Raw genomic sequence first — 22,157 nt, 5'->3', positions numbered from 1 at the left:
TAATAGCTCTGAGACACTACCGCATGTGAGCCAGCAGTGACAAACAGATCATCTGAAGAACTTTAAAAACACATGTTGTATAAACAAGGTGTTGAACTACTGCACGATTAGACCAACACAGACATCAAGAATCAGCGAATGAATCTCAACAACGGTGACAATCAACAAAATAATCAGAGAAAACTCTGAACATCACAAAACAAGATACTAAAAAGTTGCAAGCAAACAGCAAAAATAAAAGTAGATAATAATAATAAAAGAAAATACTAAGGCAATTCAGCATAATTTATTCATCCTGCAATGCATGCTGGGAGATACTGATGAGTTTTGATTGATGGCTCCCATCATGCACTGCACTTTTATCACCGTTGTTGAGACTCATATGCTGAATCTTGATATCTGTGTGTGTCTGAGAGATACAGTAGTTCAAACCTTTACTGTGAACAATGTTTTAAAAATTCTTCAGATTTAGAGATGGGAAGTTCGGTTCTTTTCCGCGAACCGGTTCTTTCGGACAGTTCGTTTCAATGAACCGGTTCAAAAAACCGGTTCACCAGTTCTTTAACGTCATCACGTTGCCTTTGGCTTGCTCAGTTGGGGATATTTTGGGGATATTTAATTTAATTGTATCAATCAATAAATTCCTCTTGAAACAAACTTTGTTGTATTATTTTAATTTAATACTGTGAAGCTGCTTTGATACAATCTGTATTGTGAAAAGCGCTATACAAATAAACTTGACTTGACTTGACTTGACGTAATGACGTCAATTCTATCATCCCGGCGTATAAATATACATTCAAATAAAGGCATTTGTAATCATAACTTCAGTTAAATAATAGTACTCATCGTCATAATCATCTTTGATAGGTTTCTTACATTTACGTTTTGAGAATGAACCCTGTAGTAGGCCTATAAGGCGATGCGCAAACGCGGATGTTTTACATATCTTAAAGTGAATAAACTGGTCTTCATCATTTTTATTTTATTTGTAAATAAACTTACATTTAGCTGAATTCAGCCCCTCATTCAAGTCCTGGTTCACCCGTGCTCATGTATCAGCACAGCGCATAGATATAAACACAGCATCAGTTGGCCAAAAGAAAGTTCGATTCAGAGACGGTGTTGTTATCACGCATGCGCAGTCTCTCCAGCTCATCGGTTCTCCGTATCGAACGTGTTCGAAATAAACAGTTCTCGGTTCTGTGCTGGTGATCCGAGAACCGCTCTACCTGTACGTTCAGTAGTGCGCGCATGCTCAGTATCAACTGCTCGTGCTCATCACTTCTGTCAGCACAACATGTCTCAGTTCAGTGAACTGTTGGATTTACTGGAGTAACATATGCCTACTCCGGGATATTGGTTTATTTTGAGTCGAAGGGACTGTCAGGACTCAGGCATGTCCGAAAGTGAGTAACTTTAGTAACTTCTTGTGGATCAGTGCTGACGCAAGACGCGAACTGTTTCGAACGATTCAGTCCGATTTAGTGTACTGGTTCGACCAGTTCACTAAAAAGAACCGGTTCAAAAGAACGATTCGTTCACGAACCGGCCATCACTATTCAGATTATCACAACAATGGATCACATGCTGTAGAATCATAGGGCTACTACAATCAATAATGTAAAATTAATGACATATATAATCAAAGATAAGGCTCTATATGAGCTCAGTGAATCAGGACACTACATGATGATTGCCATCATCAACACATAATCATCATCACGTGATTCATTTTCTCTCTGATTTCCTGCCATAACCAACGTGTCTTATAAACACAGAGTTAGTTAGTTAGTTAGTTAGTTAGTTTAGCTTTATTATCCCCCATGGGGCAATTTAGTTTACAGCCAGCAGTCACATACAACGTACCATCAACACAAAACAAAGAACACATAATAAAATAATACATTAAATATACTCATTCATTTAAAAGACTAATCGCTCTGGGGATCATGGACTTTTTGAACCTGTTGGTGTTACACCGTGGAACATTATAACGACGCCCGGAAGGAAGCAGTAAAAACTCTTGGCACAAGGGGTGAGAAGGGTCAGCAATGATAGCCTTAGCCTTCCTCACACATCTGACCCTGTACATCTCGCCAGGGCCGGCTCTGTAAATCTGGGGGCCCTAAGCAGGATAATTTTGGGGCCCTGCCTTACAGTGAATAATCAACGCTATCTCACGACCAATTCGTACAAATTCGTACAATGATAAAAAGTTGGCTAATTCGTACGACCTCAATTTGTACGATTTGTCTAAACCCACGTGATGGGTAGGTTTAGGGGCGGGGTCAGGGGTAGGTCATTCGTATGAATTCATACGAATTGGCCAAGTCGTAAAATATGTACGATTTTGCAAAAAATCTATTTTGCAAAAAATACGAATTACGTTAGAACGTAATTCGTACGAGTCAGTTCGTATGAATTCGTACGAATAAGCCACCTCGTAGAATTTGTACGTTTTCCCGTGAGTATTGCCACCGCAAACCAGCAACTGTATAAAATCTAACCCTTACACAAATTCTGAGATAATTAAGTCATTAATTCAGAAAAACAGAACAAATATTTTTATTTCAAGAAAACATTATCTCATAATTTTGAGATAATTAAGTCATTAATTCCGAAAAACAGAGCAAAAACTTTTTTTCATGAAAAATTATCTCGTAATTCTGAGATAATTAACTCATTAATTCAGAAAAACAGAGAATTTTTTTTTTCTCAAGTGAATGCAATACGCTTCCGTAATAAAAGAGATTAAAAGTTCTGCAAAAGATTCTAGTTTGAGTTGGTATTTATTTTTAATATATTCCAACTACAAAAACACTACTTCAGCGAACAAGCATTAGCCAAATGTGTATATAAAATGTTTAGTTATAAAATAAATACATAAATCTAATAAAAACTCTAGGTAACACTTTTTACATTTTACAGAGGCATTGTTGCACATTACATGTAGTTCATACAAAAATAATTCTACAATTAAAACTGCTTAAAATGTGGATTTCGTTGGAGTATAGTGCCTCTACTATGGGATAATGTCCACTTTAACGCACCCTCTGGTTGCAGAGAAACAGCGCCGCGAATTGTGCAGAAAATGCAATTAGTCCGCTCTTTGTGCATCGTGTAATGTGCCAAGTTCAAAAATTCATACAAAAAGAATTCTACAGTAAAAACTGCTTAAAATTTGGATTTCGTTAGAGAAGTAGCTCTACTATAATGGGATAATGTCCAATTTAACGCACCCTCCGAGGCTGCCGTGAAATAGCACCGCGAATTGGGCTGAAGGTGCAATAAGCGGTTATTTGTGCATTGTGTAATGTGCCAAGTTCAAAAATTCATACAAAAAGAATTCTACTGTAAAAACTTCTTAAAATTTGGATTTCGTTAGAGTAGTAGCTCTACTATAATGGTATTTTTTTTCTCCTTTTTTCTGCACCCGATTTCATTTTTGCGGTCAAATTTCCAAGTCCAGGGAAGACAACGATTTTACACGGTTGGTTGACTGTTAAACCGCAGCGACACCGGCGAGTACCATCTGTAGTTAGGGGCCCCCTAGTGGCGGCGGGGCCCTAAGCAGCCGCTTAGTTCGCTTATAGGGAGAGCCGGCTCTGCATCTCGCTAAGGTCATTTAAGGCAATTCCAGCAATTTTACTACACACTTTGACGACATCATCGAGATACAGCAGCCAGAGAAAAACTAATGTTAAAAAGTCACGGGTCAAGAGCCCAACTACAGCGAACACTGATCTCCATCATGGTGACTTCAAATGAACCAATAAATCATCAACATCTAAACCTCTGTTAATTCTCAAACAGAACTGTAGACGTCTGACAGAAATAAACTCAGTCTGGTTAGTAATATAAGTGAAGCTGGTAATGATGTTTGTGGAGTTGTTTAATCCTCTGCTGAGATCTTCAGAGATCTTGTTTTCTCTTCAGTTGAGCTCATCTAAGGCTGTGTCTGAAGTCAGTCGTACTTCTTCTCTTTTTTCTGTTCTTGTTGTTTCTCTAAATTGACATTCCCAGAATTCCCTGCGGGACACTTCACATTTGATGTTATTTCATTTAAATAATTATGTTTCTTCTTAGTTTTTGTTATCAGTTATGTACATTTGGGGTTTATATTACATCATATATTGTTTAATGAATGTTTATGGCATTATTTGGAGTCATGTGTGTGTGTGTCACCATGATGGTGTGTTGTGTTTGTGTGTGTGAGTCTGTGCACCTTAACCTTATTAACATGTGTCTCAGTTTGTGGAAAACTAATGGTGTACTATAAATCATCATGTTATTATTAATCATCATTATTATGGTGGTTATCCGTATATTACAGAGGTATAAAGCAGATTTTAATACTTTAGTGAAATTGAATGATAACGTTTATGAAATATAAGGGTTGTCCCGTGAAAACTAAAACTACAATATTTTTTACGGTGAGATACTGGGAACCACAGCTGACGTTTTTTTACCGTAAATTTCACAGTTTTTTGTACCAGTGTGACTCATATCTTCCCCTGTTAGCCGTGATCAGTAAGTGTGCTCCAGGGTTGTGTGTGGACCTCAGGTCACTGTAATCCAGATGCTGTTAATAGCCTCACATACGCTTCTGGAACATTCAGCTAAATGTCAAGAACGTCTTTGCTCTATTTTCTACACAGTGTTATCTTGTTTTGTCTAAAAGGTCGAGGCTCTCTATTGGCCGCTCTGGTGGCGTTTCCTCGACAACTAGCACTGACTTCCTGTGTTGGCCACGGCACAGTTAACACACTTCACACACTTCACACACTCACGGCCTGTTGGTGAAGCGCTCGGTGTGCTGGGCTGTAAGTGACACACAGCACAGAGAACCGGAAGACTGTACAAACACCAACCTCAAGGGAAACACACTTTAAACTTTCACATCATATACAGCCGAGGGCAAATATGTATAATAACGGTCATGCTTGAATAAAAGTTCAATATGCAATATTTATCAGACACCACTATTTAGAATATTGTCTTGTTTATTTATATTTATTATGGCTTTCTTAAGATAACTAGGATTAACTAACCATGAGCAAAGCATTTGTTACAGTATCTGTGTTAATGTTAGTGAAAACACAGCTGTTCATTGTTAGTTCATGTTAATGTTCTATGTAATGCAGTTTACTAACGTTAACAAATAAACCATATTGTACAGTGTTACCGATGTCTCTTTATGACATCAGTATTTGTACTTTAGTTTAAAGGGGTCATGAACTGCATTGTTTCGTAATGTTTCCTAGGGTAATGTTAGTATGATTTATACGTAAAAAAATTTCATAATTTAGAAATAAAAGTCTTTACCCTGATTTTAGCCTCTGATTAAATGCTCTGTTTGACGGGGCGTGTCTGTGTGAGACTTCAGTGTAAACACCCACTGCTGTGATTGGCTGTGAGATGTCAGTGTAAACGGCCATTGCTGTGATTGGCTGTGAGACTGTAAACGCCCACTGCTGTGATTGGCTGTGAGACTGTAAACACCCGCTACTGTGATTGGCTGCATATTTCTGCATATGAAATCGCTAGTATTACATGTTGAAGTATCTTGTAAACTTTTAGCACGTTTTTACTGTTACAGCTCTCAAGGTTAACTAATCGTGTAAAGTGTTGATTATATAGTATTATATTTAGATCTATGGAATTATATTTAGATCGTGTTCTGAAAGGTTGCAGGGATGAGCATAGCCAATCACAGACATGTCAAGTCAAGTCAAGTCAAGTTTATTTGTATAGCGCTTTTCACAATACAGATTGTATCAAAGCAGCTTCACAGTATTAAATTAAAATAATACAACAAAGTTTGTTCAAAGAGGAATTTTTTGATTGATAAAATTAAATTAAATATCCCCAAAATATCCCCAACTGAGCAAGCCAAAGGCAACAGTGGCAAGGAACCGAAAAACTACAAGTGACCTAATGGTGTCCTAAAACTCCATCAGGTGACCTAATGGAGAAAAAAAAACCTTGGGAGAACCCAGGCTCAGTCGGGGGCCAGTTCTCCTCTGGCATTTATGAGCTAGAGGCCGGATTGTAGTTTGAACTGTAGGATTATATGAATGCCTGGCTGAAGAAATGCGACTTTAATCTAGTTTTAAACTGGGAGAGCGAGTCTGAGCAACGAACAGTATCAGGAAGACTATTCCAGAGTTTTGGAGCCAAATGTGAAAATGCTCTCCCTCCTTTGGTGGTTCTGGATATCCTAGGTATGACCAAAAGCCTTGAATTTAGTGATCTTAAAGAGCGCGATGGATTATAGGGCGATAGAAGATCCGTTAAATAGACTGGAGCTAAGCCGTTTAGGGCTTTATAAGTCAGTAGCAATATCTTATAATTAATACGGAGCTTTATAGGTAACCAATGCAGTGATGATAAAATCTGTGTTATATGATCATATTTTCTTGATCTCGTAAGAACTCTAGCGGTGGCATTTTGGACTAACTGTAGCTTGTTTATTGAGGATGCAGGACAACCAGCTAATAAAGCATTACAGTAATCCAGTCTCGAGGTCATGAATGCATGAACTAAATATTTATATCTGTGACTATTTCATTTACAATAACTGCCTTAGGTGTGAGTGATCTAATGTTTAGAAGACCTAGCTTTAGAAATAGTTTTTGTTTACTAATAGCAACATTTTCTGTTTTAATAACAATTAGATTTTTCCTAGATCCTGCATTAGATTTATTATTTGATCTCACTAAACGAGGAATAGACACCGTTTCTATGCAATGTTCTACACTAGTATTTATATCAGTTAAATTGGTGCAGCAGAGACTATGATTTGGACTTTTGGTTACTAGTCAAAGGGTATTTAACATTTTGGAGATGTTATCCGACAGAAGATCCGCTCCGAATCTGCTTGGGTGTAAGCCATCAGCACGGAAAAGCCTAGGACGCTCCCAAAACAGATTCCAATTATTTACAAAGAGCAGTTTCTGCTCATTGCACCATGACATTAACCATTAATTTAGCGCAAATAATCTGCTGAACTTTTCATGCCCTAATCGGTACGTGGGAAGCGGTCCTGACACAATGATCGTTGTTTCAGGCGATGTGCTGCGTACCGTATCGATCAGATTCCTGAAGTCTTTCTTCAGAACCTCCGTCTGGCGCAGCCTGATGTCGTTCACTCCCGCGTGCAGGACCACAGTTCCGACGCGCTCGTCACCGTTCAGGATCTCGGGAACGCGAGCAGCGATTTCAGAAACACGAGCACCAGGAAAGCAGTGACTGTGCACCTTACTTTTACCTAACGTAGCGTGTACGTGCCGAACGATGGAATCGCCGATGATCACAGCATCGCGTTCTGTTTCGCGTAGAGGGGAGAAGCGGTTTTGTGTGGATAACTCGAAAACCGGGAGGGTCGGAGAAAGTCTTGGTCTAAACCTGACTCGCGTCTTCCGCTGCGGAACCACCCAGGCTTCGTGGTGGCGTGTTGGAGCCGGAGTGAACGAGACCATGGCTGATTTCGACCGATGCTGAGGAACGCACGGAGGAGACGCGGTCGGAGTCAGCGGGTTAGTAACGTTAAACACTGATTTGTGTGCATCGGCATGTGATGTTTCAAGAGCCAAACACCGGTCTCTCAGCTCGGCCTGTCTCAATAAAAGGTCGTGGATCTGTTTCTCAACAGCTTCCAGCTCAGACTGCAGTGCGTGCAGCTCAAATGTGTCCTCACCTGCACCAAGCGGTAGACTACTTACATCTGATATATTCGCCATTTTAACAGATGGACAGTGAGTTAGCAACGAAGCTACCAGTGATGCTATCAATATTAATACTAATTTATGACTGAAGTCTTGGATATAATCCGTTTTTTTTTAGTGGTAGGGGTGTAGAGTAGACGCACGAGCATGTGGAGCATGAATGCAGTGAACTCATCTTTGCAACTCGACTTCTGCACAGTAACGAATGCTTTCATCATAACTAACAGTGCAAACACGATGTAAATAAGAGAGTTGTTGATTATAATGAGAGTTTTGGCGAGAGGCAAGATCTCAGTCACTGATAGGCTCGTGCTGTTTGATTGACAGCTCCAGCGATTTTAAAGGGAAGCTTTCTTTGATAACTTTATATATATCATTTAGGCACAGTTTAAATAACAGATTATTTTCATCCTACTAAGAGAAACAATGTGAAGAAGACCATTAAGTCACTCACTGGTTTGATCTACTGCACATAGATGAAGAACATCTGACTGTACGTGAATCATTATATATCAGAAGTCACTGGTCACAGATCAGGCATTAGAATTAACACAGTTACTTACATGCATTACTGTAGAGTCCATATCATAAATATTCTGTTTGCAAAGTCTGTGACGCAACTGATTCTCCAAACAATCCACCGTAAAACGTACCGAAAACAAGTAAATAATGCTCAACTGAGACAATTCCTAGCAATAGGATCCTTTGGAAGTGAATGTTATAGTCCAGTCAGTGATCCTCCTCTTCTCTCCTCCTCATCTCTCCTCCTCATCGCTCCTCCTCATCGCTCCTCCTCTTCTCTCCTCCTCTTCTCTCCTCCTCTTCTCTCCTCCTCTTCTCTCCTCCTCATCGCTCCTCCTCATCGCTCCTCCTCTTCTCTCCTCCTCTTCTCTCCTCCTCTTCTCTCCTCCTCTTCTCTCCTCCTCATCGCTCCTCATCATCTCTCCTCCTCTTCTCTCCTCCTCATCTCTCCTCCTCATCTCTCCTCCTCATCGCTCCTCCTCTTCTCTCCTCCTCTTCTCTCCTCCTCTTCTCTCCTCCTCATCTCTCCTCCTCTTCTCTCCTCCTCATCTCTCCTCCTCATCTCTCCTCCTCTTCTCTCCTCCTCTTCTCTCCTCCTCATCTCTCCTCCTCATCTCTCCTCCTTATCTCTCCTCCTCATCTCTCCTCCTCATCTCTCCTCCTCTTCTCTCCTCATCTCTCCTCCTCTTCTCTCCTCCTCATCTCTCCTCCTCATCTCTCCTCCTCTTCTCTCCTCCTCTTCTCTCCTCATCTCTCCTCCTCATCTCTCCTCCTCCTCTTCTCCTCCTCCTCTTCTCCTCCTCATCTCTCCTCCTCATCTCTCCTCCTCATCTCTCCTCCTCAGCTCTCCCCTCATCATCAAGTGCCAGTGGGCGGGGCTAAATATGTGATGATCGATAGGACACATTCTGGGCTCGGTTACAATAATGATTCTGGATGAACAAGGAAGTCTTCAGTTCTGGAACTCACAGCATATTCTTATAGTATGAGGAGCTCTTATATGTCAAAAGTTCAAGGAAAATTAGATTTCTCAGTTCATGACCCCTTAAACAAAATGCCATTTAATCAGCTGAAAACATCTTTCCAAAAAAAAAAAAAAAAAAAAAAAATCATAATATAGATGCAATATATGAGAGCCAGGAAAAATAAGCAGGATTCCTGGACTTTGTATTTATTGTGTTTTTAAGTGTCTAAAACATTTTCCTTTGTTTAAAAGCAGCTTGGAAGACTTTAGAAAGTTCCTGTCTTCCACATCTCAGTATCTGTTCTGTCAGCGTCTGACGGCTTCAGAAAAAGAACAAAAGTGTTTACATAACAATAACACTCACATCTAACGCACATAAACACCTCTGAGCCATCACTGACACAAGAAGCCTGCAAGCTTTCACTCATTTAACACAAATAAAAGAAGGATATAAATAATTCAAATAACAAGCTGTGGTCAGAGACATAAACTCATTTACTCTGAGTTACGCTGCTATTTCTGTGCAGCATCTGCTCTGATGTACACAAACACACGAATATTAGTGGATCATTTCACATTAATTGTATTAAATAAGTAACATATGCATATGACTGAGTTAACCGACTGATTCTGCACAACATGATCTGCCGTAATAATGAGCGTCTGTCACTGGAAAGAGAAACTCAAACATGTTTTTCATACATTTGTTACTTGTGGTTAATTAAGTAACATCCATAATAATAAGACGTTTTATTGTACAGCACTGTATTTCATTAGTATTGTGCATAACTAAACAGCAGATTATAAATATTTGTATTTGCAAGATTTTATATTTCACTTATTCTCTTTAAAATCACTATTTTTTCTGAACCAAACTTTTTACAGTTCAACATTTTCAGTTTTACTAAATACACTTTGAAACAGAAATAGACAAAAACAACCAAATAAAAGATTAAAATCTCAATAATTCCAAATATGAATAAAAACTATATATAATGATCCTAAAATGAAGCTTCAAGGGCAGAGACTGAAGGTTATAGAAATGTGTATTGATGTGGACTGAAACTCTGAGTGGGTTTATTCAACATCTTGAGCATTTTGAGATGCCACATCATTTTAATCAATTCACACCATATTTAGAGCCTGTGTTTACTCGCTTGCCGTTTGAAGAGCAGTGAGTGTGTGACGGACGCCTGACAGTGACGTGTGAGAGCTTCCCCTGATCTCTGAGACATCGGGAACAGCGACACTGAGCTGTGAGGAGTGTGTCGTCATCATTGTGTTGGCGTGAGAATCTTCTGTTCACACGCTTCACCACTTCATGCTTGTGGTCACAAGTTTCCAAGCTTTCTTGCACAAACGTATAGTTCCTGCTCGTATAGTTTCACATTTACTGCAATGATGGACATTTCATCATGATAATGCTGCTCGCTCCTCTGCCTCAGAGATCATGTTTCAAGGCATTTTATTAAGATGTGAGAAGTCTGTCTCATCCTGTCCTGATGATTTAATGGAGGAAATCCTGCCAGACCTGCAGATGTGGGATTTCAGGCTCTAATGAGATTCCCATCAATCACTGATATTGATAAAGACACGCAGGACACACTTTTTGCTCATTTTCAGGAGCACGTTTATGACTTTGAAGCCAAGCTTGTGTGGACAAATACATTCTGAAAATACAAATATTATTCTGAGAAAGCAGCTTTACAGTCAGACCTACTGAGAAACTGCGTATCTGTATATTAACAACCTAAAAAAACATCAATCTATTTATGACAACTTTGAATGCAATTATGTAACAAACCACACTGAGAGGAACTTGTAGAATAATAAAAAATAAAAAAACATAAACCTCAAGAAAAACTACAACTAATTTAATAGTGGTCCTAGATCCAATTATTTTTTATATTTCAGCACATACTATATGTGACTTAATTAGCATCTACATTTTTTAAAGTTTTCAAAGTTATCAACTTTATCAAAAGAATTTATCAAAAAAATAAAATGTTTTCATATTTGTTTAAGTGAATCACTAAATTTTTTAACTTGAACAAACATACATTTTTCAAAGTTGTGGTGCCCTGATTTTCTTTCCCTGAGTCTACAGCAGAAACACATTCTTTATTTTCTCCACGCAGTGTCAGATCATCATGTTCTCGTGTGTTTCTGCATCTGTGTGTTCCCGCTGAGAGCCGAGCCGGATGATGAAAGATCTCGGATGTTCGAGCAAAGCATGGAAATTCAGTCCTGGATGAAGATGACAAATAACTGAGATCTCACACACGTGTGTGTCCTGAAGCGCTCACACTGAGATCTCACACACCTGAAGCGCACACACTGAGATCACACACACCTGAAGCGCTCACACTGAGATCACACACACCTGAAGCGCTCACACTGAGATCTCACACACCTGAAGCGCTCACACTGAGATCTCACACTCCTGAAGCGCTCACACTGAGATCACACACACCTGAAGCGCACACACTGAGATCTCACACACCTGAAGCGCTCACACTGAGATCTCACACACTTGAAGCGCTCACACTGAGATCACACACACCTGAAGCGCTCACACTGAGATCTCACACACCTGAAGCGCTCACACTGAGATCTCACACTCCTGAAGCGCTCACACTGAGATCTCACACACCTGAAGCGCTCACACTGAGATCTCACACACCTGAAGCGCTCACACTGAGATCTCACACACCTGAAGCGCTCACACTGAGATCTCACACACCTGAAGCGCTCACACTGAGATCTCACACTCCTGAAGCGCTCACACTGAGATCTCACACACCTGAAGCGCTCACACTGAGATCTCACACACCTGAAGCGCTCACACTGAGATCTCACACTCCTGAAGCGCACACACTGAGATCTCACACACCTGAAGCTCTCACACTGAGATCTCACACACCTGAAGCGCTCACACTGAGATCTCACACACCTGAAGCGCTCACACTGAGATCACACACACCTGAAGCGCACACACTGAGATCTCACACACCTGAAGCGCTCACACTGAGATCTCACACACCTGAAGCGCTCACACTGAGATCTCACACACCTGAAGCACACACACTGAGATCTCACACACCTGAAGCGCTCACACTGAGATCACACACACCTGAAGCGCACACACTGAGATCTCACACACCTGAAGCGCTCACACTGAGATCTCACACACCTGAAGCGCTCACACTGAGATCTCACACACCTGAAGCGCTCACACTGAGATCTCACACTCCTGAAGCGCTCACACTGAGATCTCACACACCTGAAGCGCTGTCACACTGAGATCACACACCTGAAGCGCTGTCACACTGAGATCCTGAAGCGCTGTCACACTGAGATCTCACACACCTGAAGCGCTGTCACACTGAGATCTCACACACCTGAAGCGCTCACACTGAGATCTCACACACCTGAAGCGCTCACACTGAGATCTCACACACCTGAAGCGCTCACACTGAGATCTCACACACCTGAAGCGCTCACACTGAGATCTCACACTCCTGAAGCGCTCACACTGAGATCTCACACACGTGTGTGTCCTGAAGCGCTCACACTGAGATCTCACACACCTGAAGCGCTCACACTGAGATCTCACACACCTGAAGCGCTCACACTGAGATCTCACACACCTGAAGCGCTCACACTGAGATCTCACACACCTGAAGCGCTCACACTGAGATCTCACACACCTGAAGCGCTCACACTGAGATCTCACACTCCTGAAGCGCTCACACTGAGATCTCACACACCTGAAGCGCTCACACTGAGATCTCACACACCTGAAGCGCTCACACTGAGATCTCACACTCCTGAAGCGCACACACTGAGATCTCACACACCTGAAGCGCTCACACTGAGATCTCACACTCCTGAAGCGCTCACACTGAGATCTCACACACCTGAAGCGCTCACACTGAGATCTCACACTCCTGAAGCACTCACACTGAGATCTCACACACCTGAAGCGCTCACACTGAGATCTCACACACCTGAAGCGCTGTCACACCGAGATCTCACACTCCTGAAGCGCTCACACTGAGATCTCACACACCTGAAGCGCTCACACTGAGATCTCACACACCTGAAGCGCTCACACTGAGATCTCACACACCTGAAACGCTCACACTGAGATCTCACACTCCTGAAGAGCTCACACTGAGATCTCACACACCTGAAGCGCTCACACTGAGATCTCACACACCTGAAGCGCTCACACTAAGATCTCACACACTCCTGAAGCGCTCACACTGAGATCTCACACACCTGAAGCGCTCACACTGAGATCTCACACTCCTGAAGCGCTCACACTGAGATCTCACACTCCTGAAGCGCTCACACTGAGATCTCACACTCCTGAAGCGCTCACACTGAGATCTCACACTCCTGAAGCGCTCACACTGAGATCTCACACACCTGAAACGCTCACACTGAGATCTCACACACCTGAAGCGCTCACACTGAGATCTCACACACCTGAAGTGCTCACACTGAGATCTCACACACCTGAAGCGCTCACACTGAGATCTCACACTCCTGAAGCGCTCACACTGAGATCTCACACTCCTGAAGCGCTCACACTGAGATCTCACACTCCTGAAGTGCTCACACTGAGATCTCACACACCTGAAGCGCTCACACTGAGATCTCACACTCCTGAAGCGCTCACACTGAGATCTCACACACCTGAAGCGCTCACACTGAGATCTCACACACTCCTGAAGCGCTCACACTGAGATCTCACACTCCTGAAGCGCTCACACTGAGATCTCACACACCTGAAGCGCTGTCACACTGAGATCTCACACTCCTGAAGCGCACACACTGAGATCTCACACACCTGAAGCGCTCACACTGAGATCACACACACCTGAAGCGCTCACACTGAGATCTCACACTCCTGAAGCGCTCACACTGAGATCTCACACACCTGAAGCGCTCACACTGAGATCTCACACACCTGAAGCGCTCACACTGAGATCTCACACACCTGAAGCGCTCACACTGAGATCTCACACACCTGAAGCTCTGTCACACCGAGATCTCACACTCCTGAAGTGCTCACACTGAGATCTCACACACCTGAAGCGCTCACACTGAGATCTCACACACCTGAAGCGCTGTCACACCGAGATCTCACACTCCTGAAGCGCTCACACTGAGATCTCACACACCTGAAGCGCTGTCACACCGAGATCTCACACTCCTGAAGCGCTCACACTGAGATCTCACACACCTGAAGCGCTGTCACACCGAGATCTCACACACCTGAAGCGCTCACACTGAGATCTCACACTCCTGAAGCGCTCACACTGAGATCTCACACACCTGAAGCGCTGTCACACCGAGATCTCACACTCCTGAAGCGCTCACACTGAGATCTCACACACCTGAAGCGCTGTCACACTGAGATCTCACACACCTGAAGCGCTCACACTGAGATCTCACACTCCTGAAGTGCTCACACTGAGATCTCACACACCTGAAGCGCTCACACTGAGATCTCACACACCTGAAGCGCTGTCACACCGAGATCTCACACTCCTGAAGCGCTCACACTGAGATCTCACACACCTGAAGCGCTGTCACTCTGAGATCTCACACACTCCTGAAGCGCTCACACTGAGATCTCACACACCTGAAGCTCTCACACTGAGATCTCACACACCTGAAGCGCTCACACTGAGATCTCACACACCTGAAGCGCTGTCACACTGAGATCTCACACACTCCTGAAGCGCTCACACTGAGATCTCACACTCCTAAAGCGCTCACACTGAGATCTCACACTCCTGAAGCGCTCACACTGAGATCACACACACCTGAAGCGCTCACACTGAGATCTCACACACCTGAAGCGCTCACACTGAGATCACACACACCTGAAGCGCTCACACTGAGATCTCACACACCTGAAGCGCTGTCACACCGAGATCTCACACACCTGAAGCGCACACACTGAGATCTCACACACCTGAAGCGCTCACACTGAGATCACACACTCCTGAAGCGTCACACTCGTGTGTTTGCAGTGGTCATCTGATGATGTCAGTCACTCTGGCTCTTCTTGAGAACTGACAGTCTCTTCCTCTTTTGCTGGTGTAACCCACTGACAATATGTTGAGTCACTCAGTATTGCAATAAAGGAAAATCGCCAGACTTTAGCCAATAAAAAGTCCTGGAAACTCAAACAGCGAGAGAACAGCAGTATCATCTGAAACACTCTCCCTCATGGTGCTCCAAACCTGCATGACTTTCTTTCTTCTGTGGAACATGACAAAAGAAATCTTGAAAATACTTCTGGGCTTTTTTTTTTTGTTACATTTTTAGGTATTCCTTATTAATAAAAGTGAAAAGAGTTTATGATCCTGAGCTCTCTGCTGTCCCAGATCATCAGATTCATCTGATCTCTGTAGAACTGTGTGTTTCTGAAGACGAGGGTTTGATGAGAGATGGGAATACACAGACTGACTGGAACAAACCCAGAGAACACACACATGTAAACTATTGGAGATCAGCTCTCATGTGGACGATTAGCTGATACTATTGCAGAGCATGTTTTTAATGTAATGTTAACCCATAAAGCTAAGCAGTTTCTTAAGTTTGATGATTAATCTGCTATGTCATGTTTATGGCACATTTATGACAGGTTATGATGTATTGGTTTATGTCAAGTTGTCATAACAAAGACATCTAAAAAAATGTCATCTTTGCATTAAAAATGACATAATTGAGCGAATGACATTTAAAGATGCATTAAGCAAGATTCTGAGTTTTTGCAGAACTATGCCACCTCTGGCGGCAAGTGAAACTGCAGCCAGAGATGTGCACACTCATGGACCACACGCACACGCACGCTTGCACGAGCACGAGCTGTTCATAACCAAAGGAGCATCAGCCGCAAATCTTTTGTTTACAATCATAATGTCTTCAGAGGTAATAAAGTTATAAATCTGCAAGTCATTTTAAATATGTGAAAGGAAAGGCAATTGAGTAAATTACACACTTATGTGTGAGGGAAAAACGGGGGTAGTAGAAAACTTCGTTTTTTATTTCCATCTATCTCCATGTTGAACTGTGTTATGTGTTTACTGTATCCACTTATGATTGTATTATTATGGAAACACGTTCATGAACAATATAAGTTGTTACTTTGTAAAAGCTCAAAGCACAGTCGGTCAAAAAAGTACACTCAATTGTCTCAAGGTAATAAACAATTAAATGGCACTATGACGTTACCATAAAAGCCAAACAGGCTAATCCGCCGAAGAGTGGCGGGGGTTTAGCCTGTTTTATTGATCTGCTAAGTAGCATATTCCAATAGCAATACATCCTAATTAAGCAGTAATTTGCTCAAAATTTGTGTCTAATTATCTAACTTATAAATCAGCATTTTATATCACACTCAAGATATTTGAACTGATTTAATCGAATAGCAAATCATTAAACTACATGTAGTGCAGATTTATTTAGTAGATATTTTGAAAAAAGCCAACTGAGCATCCCGTTTGAGCCCTAGAGCAGACCGGAGATCTCTCCATTTATTGAAAGCCTTCCCTATGTTTACTCTCATCTTATTCCGACGCCTGTCTGAGTCCAATTTTGCCCTTTTGGTTGCACTAGAGACACGTTTTCTTTTTTTTATCTTGCGTGGAGTTTGCGTTGGTGTTTGAAATGAACTGCAAGCCGGTCTCTTACAATCCATCTTCTACGGAGAATGCCGGCGAATACACAAACCTGCCAGACATAGCCAGGTGAGCGTGCCGTGAACGCGCATGACGTCACGCCCAGTCTTAAATTCCGGCCCGAATCCCTCTTATTTATTTTACTTTACAGGATTATAGAGACAATCTCAGTGATCAGAGAAGGGCTCATTCAGCCCATCAGGCAATTGTTTAAGCATGTATGGGTTAGAAAACAGGTATTTTTAACATGAAAAGTTGCGCAATGCACCTTTAATGACAATTGTCATGAACATGCATAAAACCTCCTTCATATTCATGACATGTGTCATGTGAGTCTTATGCACAGCCCTTCAAGTAAAGTCTTACCATATATATATATAATTAAAGTAATAGTTAATGATCTATAATAGTTTAGGTAGGGAAGAGTTTTTAAAGAGTCTCTTCTGCTCATTTATTTGATCAAAAATACAGTAAAACAGTGAAATATTATTACAATGTAGATCATCTGTTCTCTATGTGAATATATAGTAAAGTGTAATTTATTCCTGTGATCAAAGCTGAATGTTCAGCATCATTACTCCAGTCTTCAGTGTCACATGATCCTTCACAAATCATTCTAATATGAGGATTTGATGATCAAGAAACATTTATGATTATGATCAGTGTAGTTGTGCTGCTTCAGAATTTTGTGGAAACTGTCATACATTTTATTTTTCATGATTCTTTAATGAATAGAAAGTTCCAAAGAACAGAATTTATTTGAAATATAATCTTTTGCACCATTATAAATGTCGTTACTGTCACTTTTGATCAATTTAATGAATCCTTGATGAATAAAAGATTTTTACTGACACCAAGTAGCCTAGATGGTTCCATCATTTGCTTGTATGACCGAGTCTAAACCAGGATATAAACATTCAGATGAAATCCTTCGGCAATATGATCACATTTATTATTATCATATAAAAATATACATGGGAAGTGTTACACACATACAGTGAGACGGACAGACACAGTAAGGCCCTACACTGCTACACAGCTGCCTACGCCAAATAATACTGATTGAAACAAGGGCCCTTAATGTGGTGCAGACAGAAACACAACACAACAATACGACACATTCTGTAAAAACACTGTCAATCATGCAGGCATTAACTTTAAAATCCTCAGAAAAAACATCTCAAAATAGAACATTTTGCTTCTCTTATGAACATAAAGGTTTTGCAATACTTCATTAAAAAAAAAAAAAATCTATACACATACATTTATTTATATATATAAATTTATAAGCAAGGCATATTGTGTTTACCACTTTACGGATAAGCAGTACGATTGTCATATTTGTTTACATGGCTGGGCTCCTCTTTTCTGGATTTTTTTAAATTGATCAACATTAAAGGAACAATACAATATTTCAAACAATATATCATATTTAAAATAAAACTTATCCTCAGGCCACTTGAAAGCTGTGGAAGTTTGTTTCTGCCACAGAATAAAAAAGAAACAGGTTTATCTCAATTCTGACCTTTTCTCACAATTGCGACTTAATATCACAATTCTGACTTTTTACCACAATAGCGACTTTTTATATCACAATTCTGACTTATAATTGTGACTTTATCTCAATTCTGACTTTTTATCACAATTGCGACTTTTTAACTCACAATTCTGACTTATAATTGTGACGTTATCTCAATTCTGACTTTTTATCACAATTGCGACTTTTTAACTCACAATTCTGACTTATAATTGTGACGTTATCTCAATTCTGACTTTTTATCACAATTGCGACTTTTTAACTCACAATTCTGACTTATAATTGCGACTTTTATTATCTCACAATTCTGACTTTTTATCGCAAATTGCGACTTTTTAACGAACAATTCTGACTTATAATTGTGACTTTATCTCAATTCTGACTTTTTATCGCAATTGCGACTTTTTATCACAATTCTGACTTTTTATCGCAAATTGCAACTTTTTAACTAACAATTCTGACTTGTAATTGCGACTTTTTATCTCACAATTCTGACTTTTTATCACAATTCTGACTTTTTACAACAATAGCGACTTTTTATATCACAATTCTGACTTATAATTGTGACTTTATCTCAATTCTGACTTTTTATCACAATTGCGACTTTTTAACTCACAATTCTGACATATAATCGCAATTGCGACTAACTCAATTCAGATTTTTTTTCTCACAATTGCGACTTTTAAACTCATAATTCGGACTTTTTCTTACAATTGCGACTTTTTAAATCACAATTCTGACTTATAATTGCGACTTTTTATCTCACAATTCTGACCTTTTATCGCAATTGCGACTTTTATCACAATTCTGACTTTTTATTGCAAATTGCGACTTTTTAACTAACAATTCTGACTTATAATTGCGACTTTATCCCACAATTCTGACTTTTTATCGCAATTGCGACTAACTCAATTAAAAGAAATCTCACAATTGCGACATAATTCAGATTTTTTTCTCACTATTGCGACTTTTAACTCATAATTCAGACTTTTTTCTCACAATTGCGACTTTTTATTGCAATTGCGACTAACTCAATAAAAAAAATCTCACAATTGTACCTAATTCAATTCAGATTTTTTTCTCACTATTGCGACTTTTTACCTTATAATTCTGACTTTTTTCTGGCAATTTTTTTAACTCTCAAAATATTTTTCTTATTATAGCAATTATGACTCTAACTCAATTCTCACTTTTTTTTTCTCGCTATTACGGTTTTGACAAAATTCTGACTTTTTTTGTTTGTTGCAGTTGTGACTTTTTAACTCATAATTCAGATTTTTTTTCTCACAATTCCGACTTTTTAACTCACAATTTTGACTTATTATAGCAATTACGACTCTAACTCAATTCTCACTTTTTTTCTCGCAATTACGGTTTTGACAAAATTCGGACTTTTTGGTTGTTGTTGTCGCTGTTGCGACTTTTTAAGTGACTATTCTGACTTTTTTCTCAGAATTGCGTGATATAAACTCACAACTGCGGAAAAAAGGTTAAAAAGTAATAAAATAAAAAGAGGAAAAAGTCGCAATTACCTTTTAGATTTTTTTATTTGGTGGCAGAAACAGGCTCCTATAGAAAGCTGATATGTGCTTGAGTTAATCGGGTCCGTGAGAGATCTAAAAGCAGCAGTCGTCTGAACTCGACATGTTTCTTCCGTTTCCTGTTTCACTTGACCTTGAGAAACGGCTTCCTTTTGAGAAGGTCCTTAATAGTGAGAAGAAAGTCCATCTCCTGATGCTGATGCTGAATTTGATTGTCAGTTTGCAGCGTAATGGTGGACCGGGACAGTTTCCAGTCAGGTGACCGGTGAAGGTCAGAGGTTATGAGGAGAAAAGATCTGAAAAGACAGGATGAGGGAGGAGGAGAGCAGGCCGAGGGAGAGAGAGAGGGACGAGGCCGACGAGAAGCTGACGGTGGAGAGCTGGAGCTCCGAGTGCAGGAACGCCGACAGAGGCACGTGGGACACCAGCGTCGGGCTGCCCGAGTTGATGAGCGAGTCGATCTTCTCTGCCTCTTTACTGCAGGCTTCAATCTGCACACACACACACACACACACACACACACACACACACACACACACACACACACACACACACACACACACAATCTTTCAGTTCCACTGGGCAGAAATAGGGCATTAAGTCCTTGTAGACAGCTCTAATATTTTTAGGTAGTTGTAGAGCATCTGGAGCACATGATGCAAGAGTGTGAAAGCCTGCTCCGGGACGGAGACGCTCGTTCATCACGGGAACACAGATGCTCAACGAGTGTGGAGATGAACAACACAAACTGAGGTTCAACAAAGAAACAGTCAAAATACTTGAAATGATTACTTCATATGAGTGAGATTCATCCAGACAACAGTCATTTTTAAAGGTTAGATCTTAAAAAAATAAAAAAATAAAAAAACGTTTTCACTAGGGAGTAACAGAGTGAATTCTGGGAAATTGGGACACTTTTTGCCAAAAACATGTCCTAATTATCCTGAATTAACCTCTATCGGTTATTGGCCAAATGAAAGATTTTTTTTGGTTGTTGTTATGTTAGAAAATATGCTATATTGATTGATATTACACATTCAATTGCTTATTTCAAACTTCAAAATGAATATCCATTTTTCATACTGTGCATTATAATGTTGTGGTGCATAAATTCAAGCGAGCATTTTGTTTTTTTATTATTTTAATAACTCATTCAGTTGTGGTCGTTTGTGTGGTCGGATGTGGTCGTCACACACACACACACGCACGCACGCACGCACACATGTACACACACACACACACACGCACGCACACACACACACACACGCACACACACACACACCTGCAGTGGCGTCGGCTGCTGGTCCACAGGCACGATGAGGACGATGATCTCGGAGTCGATGCTCAGATAGCCGAAGATGTCGCACTGAGGAACAGAGATGTGCAGCCGCAGGATCTTCAGGATGTCGTGAAGCGTCACCGGCTGATTGCGGTTCAACTGAAACACACACACACACACACACACACACACACACACACACACAGAGACATTTATCTCTTAGCACCTCAACAGGCCGCATCATTTAAAGCATCACTCATTTGTTCACATCACTGTCCCTAGTGTGAGTAATAGTGATGATTGCAATATTGAATTAATTAGTACAACACTGCCAGACGTTATTGGCCATTAATGAAAGGCAACATTTGTAACTTTAGATAATTTTTTTATTTTTATCAAAGCAGTGGTTGGTTCACTGATAAAAGTTAATAAACGCGCAAATATAACCCAATACAGGGCAGAAATATCCTCAGAGTGTATGATGTAGAGCATGCTGTTCAAGTGTGATGATCAACACTGCCCCCTGCTGACTGATGTCAGTAATGACCAACACTGCCCCCTGCTGACTGATGTCAGTAATGATCAACACTGCCCCCTGCTGACTGATGTCAGTAATGATCAACACTGCCCCCTGCTGACTGATGTCAGTAATGATCAACACTGCCCCCTGCTGACTGATGTCAGTAATGATCAACACTGCCTCCTGCTGACTGATGTCAGTAATGATCAACACTGCCCCCTGCTGACTGATGTCAGTAATGATCAACACTGCCCCCTGCTGACTGATGTCAGTAATGATCAACACTGCCCCCTGCTGACTGATGTCAGTAATGATCAACACTGCCCCCTGCTGACTGATGTCAGTAATGATCAACACTGCC

The 22,157-nt window shown here is 40.9% G+C and overlaps 1 protein-coding gene and 1 long non-coding RNA gene across 17 annotated transcripts in view; one reads left to right on the top strand and one right to left on the bottom strand.

Annotated features, from left to right (window-relative positions):
- LOC309509733 overlaps positions 1-22,157 on the top strand; it is a 310,786-nt gene that overhangs the window by 38,803 nt on the left and 249,826 nt on the right. The gene's annotated exons all lie outside the window — the stretch shown is intronic.
- reck (reversion-inducing-cysteine-rich protein with kazal motifs) overlaps positions 17,850-22,157 on the bottom strand; it is a 72,556-nt gene continuing 68,248 nt past the window's right edge. Inside the window, exons 20-24 of one of the 16 annotated variants that reach the window (XR_014210035.1) lie at positions 21,280-21,435; positions 19,515-20,488; positions 19,342-19,359; positions 19,145-19,231; positions 17,850-19,103 (exon numbers count right to left, since the gene is read on the bottom strand). Coding sequence is in view for 1 of the 16 variants with exons in the window: in XM_082184542.1 (XP_082040668.1) it covers positions 20,270-20,488; positions 21,280-21,435 (375 nt within the window). In the remaining 15 variants the exon portion in view is untranslated. Of the gene's footprint in view, positions 20,489-21,279; positions 21,436-22,157 lie in introns of all 16 variants that reach the window. The other 15 variants (XR_014210031.1, XR_014210034.1, XR_014210037.1 and 12 more) reach the window with 15 other exon arrangements.

The sequence above is a fragment of the Leuciscus leuciscus genome (assembly GCF_965113295.1).
Source record: "Leuciscus leuciscus genome assembly, chromosome: 11".
Taxonomy (NCBI): Eukaryota; Metazoa; Chordata; class Actinopteri; order Cypriniformes; family Leuciscidae; genus Leuciscus; species Leuciscus leuciscus.
Note: the sequence above shows the minus strand (reverse complement) of the source record. Positions and strands in the feature narration are given on the sequence as shown.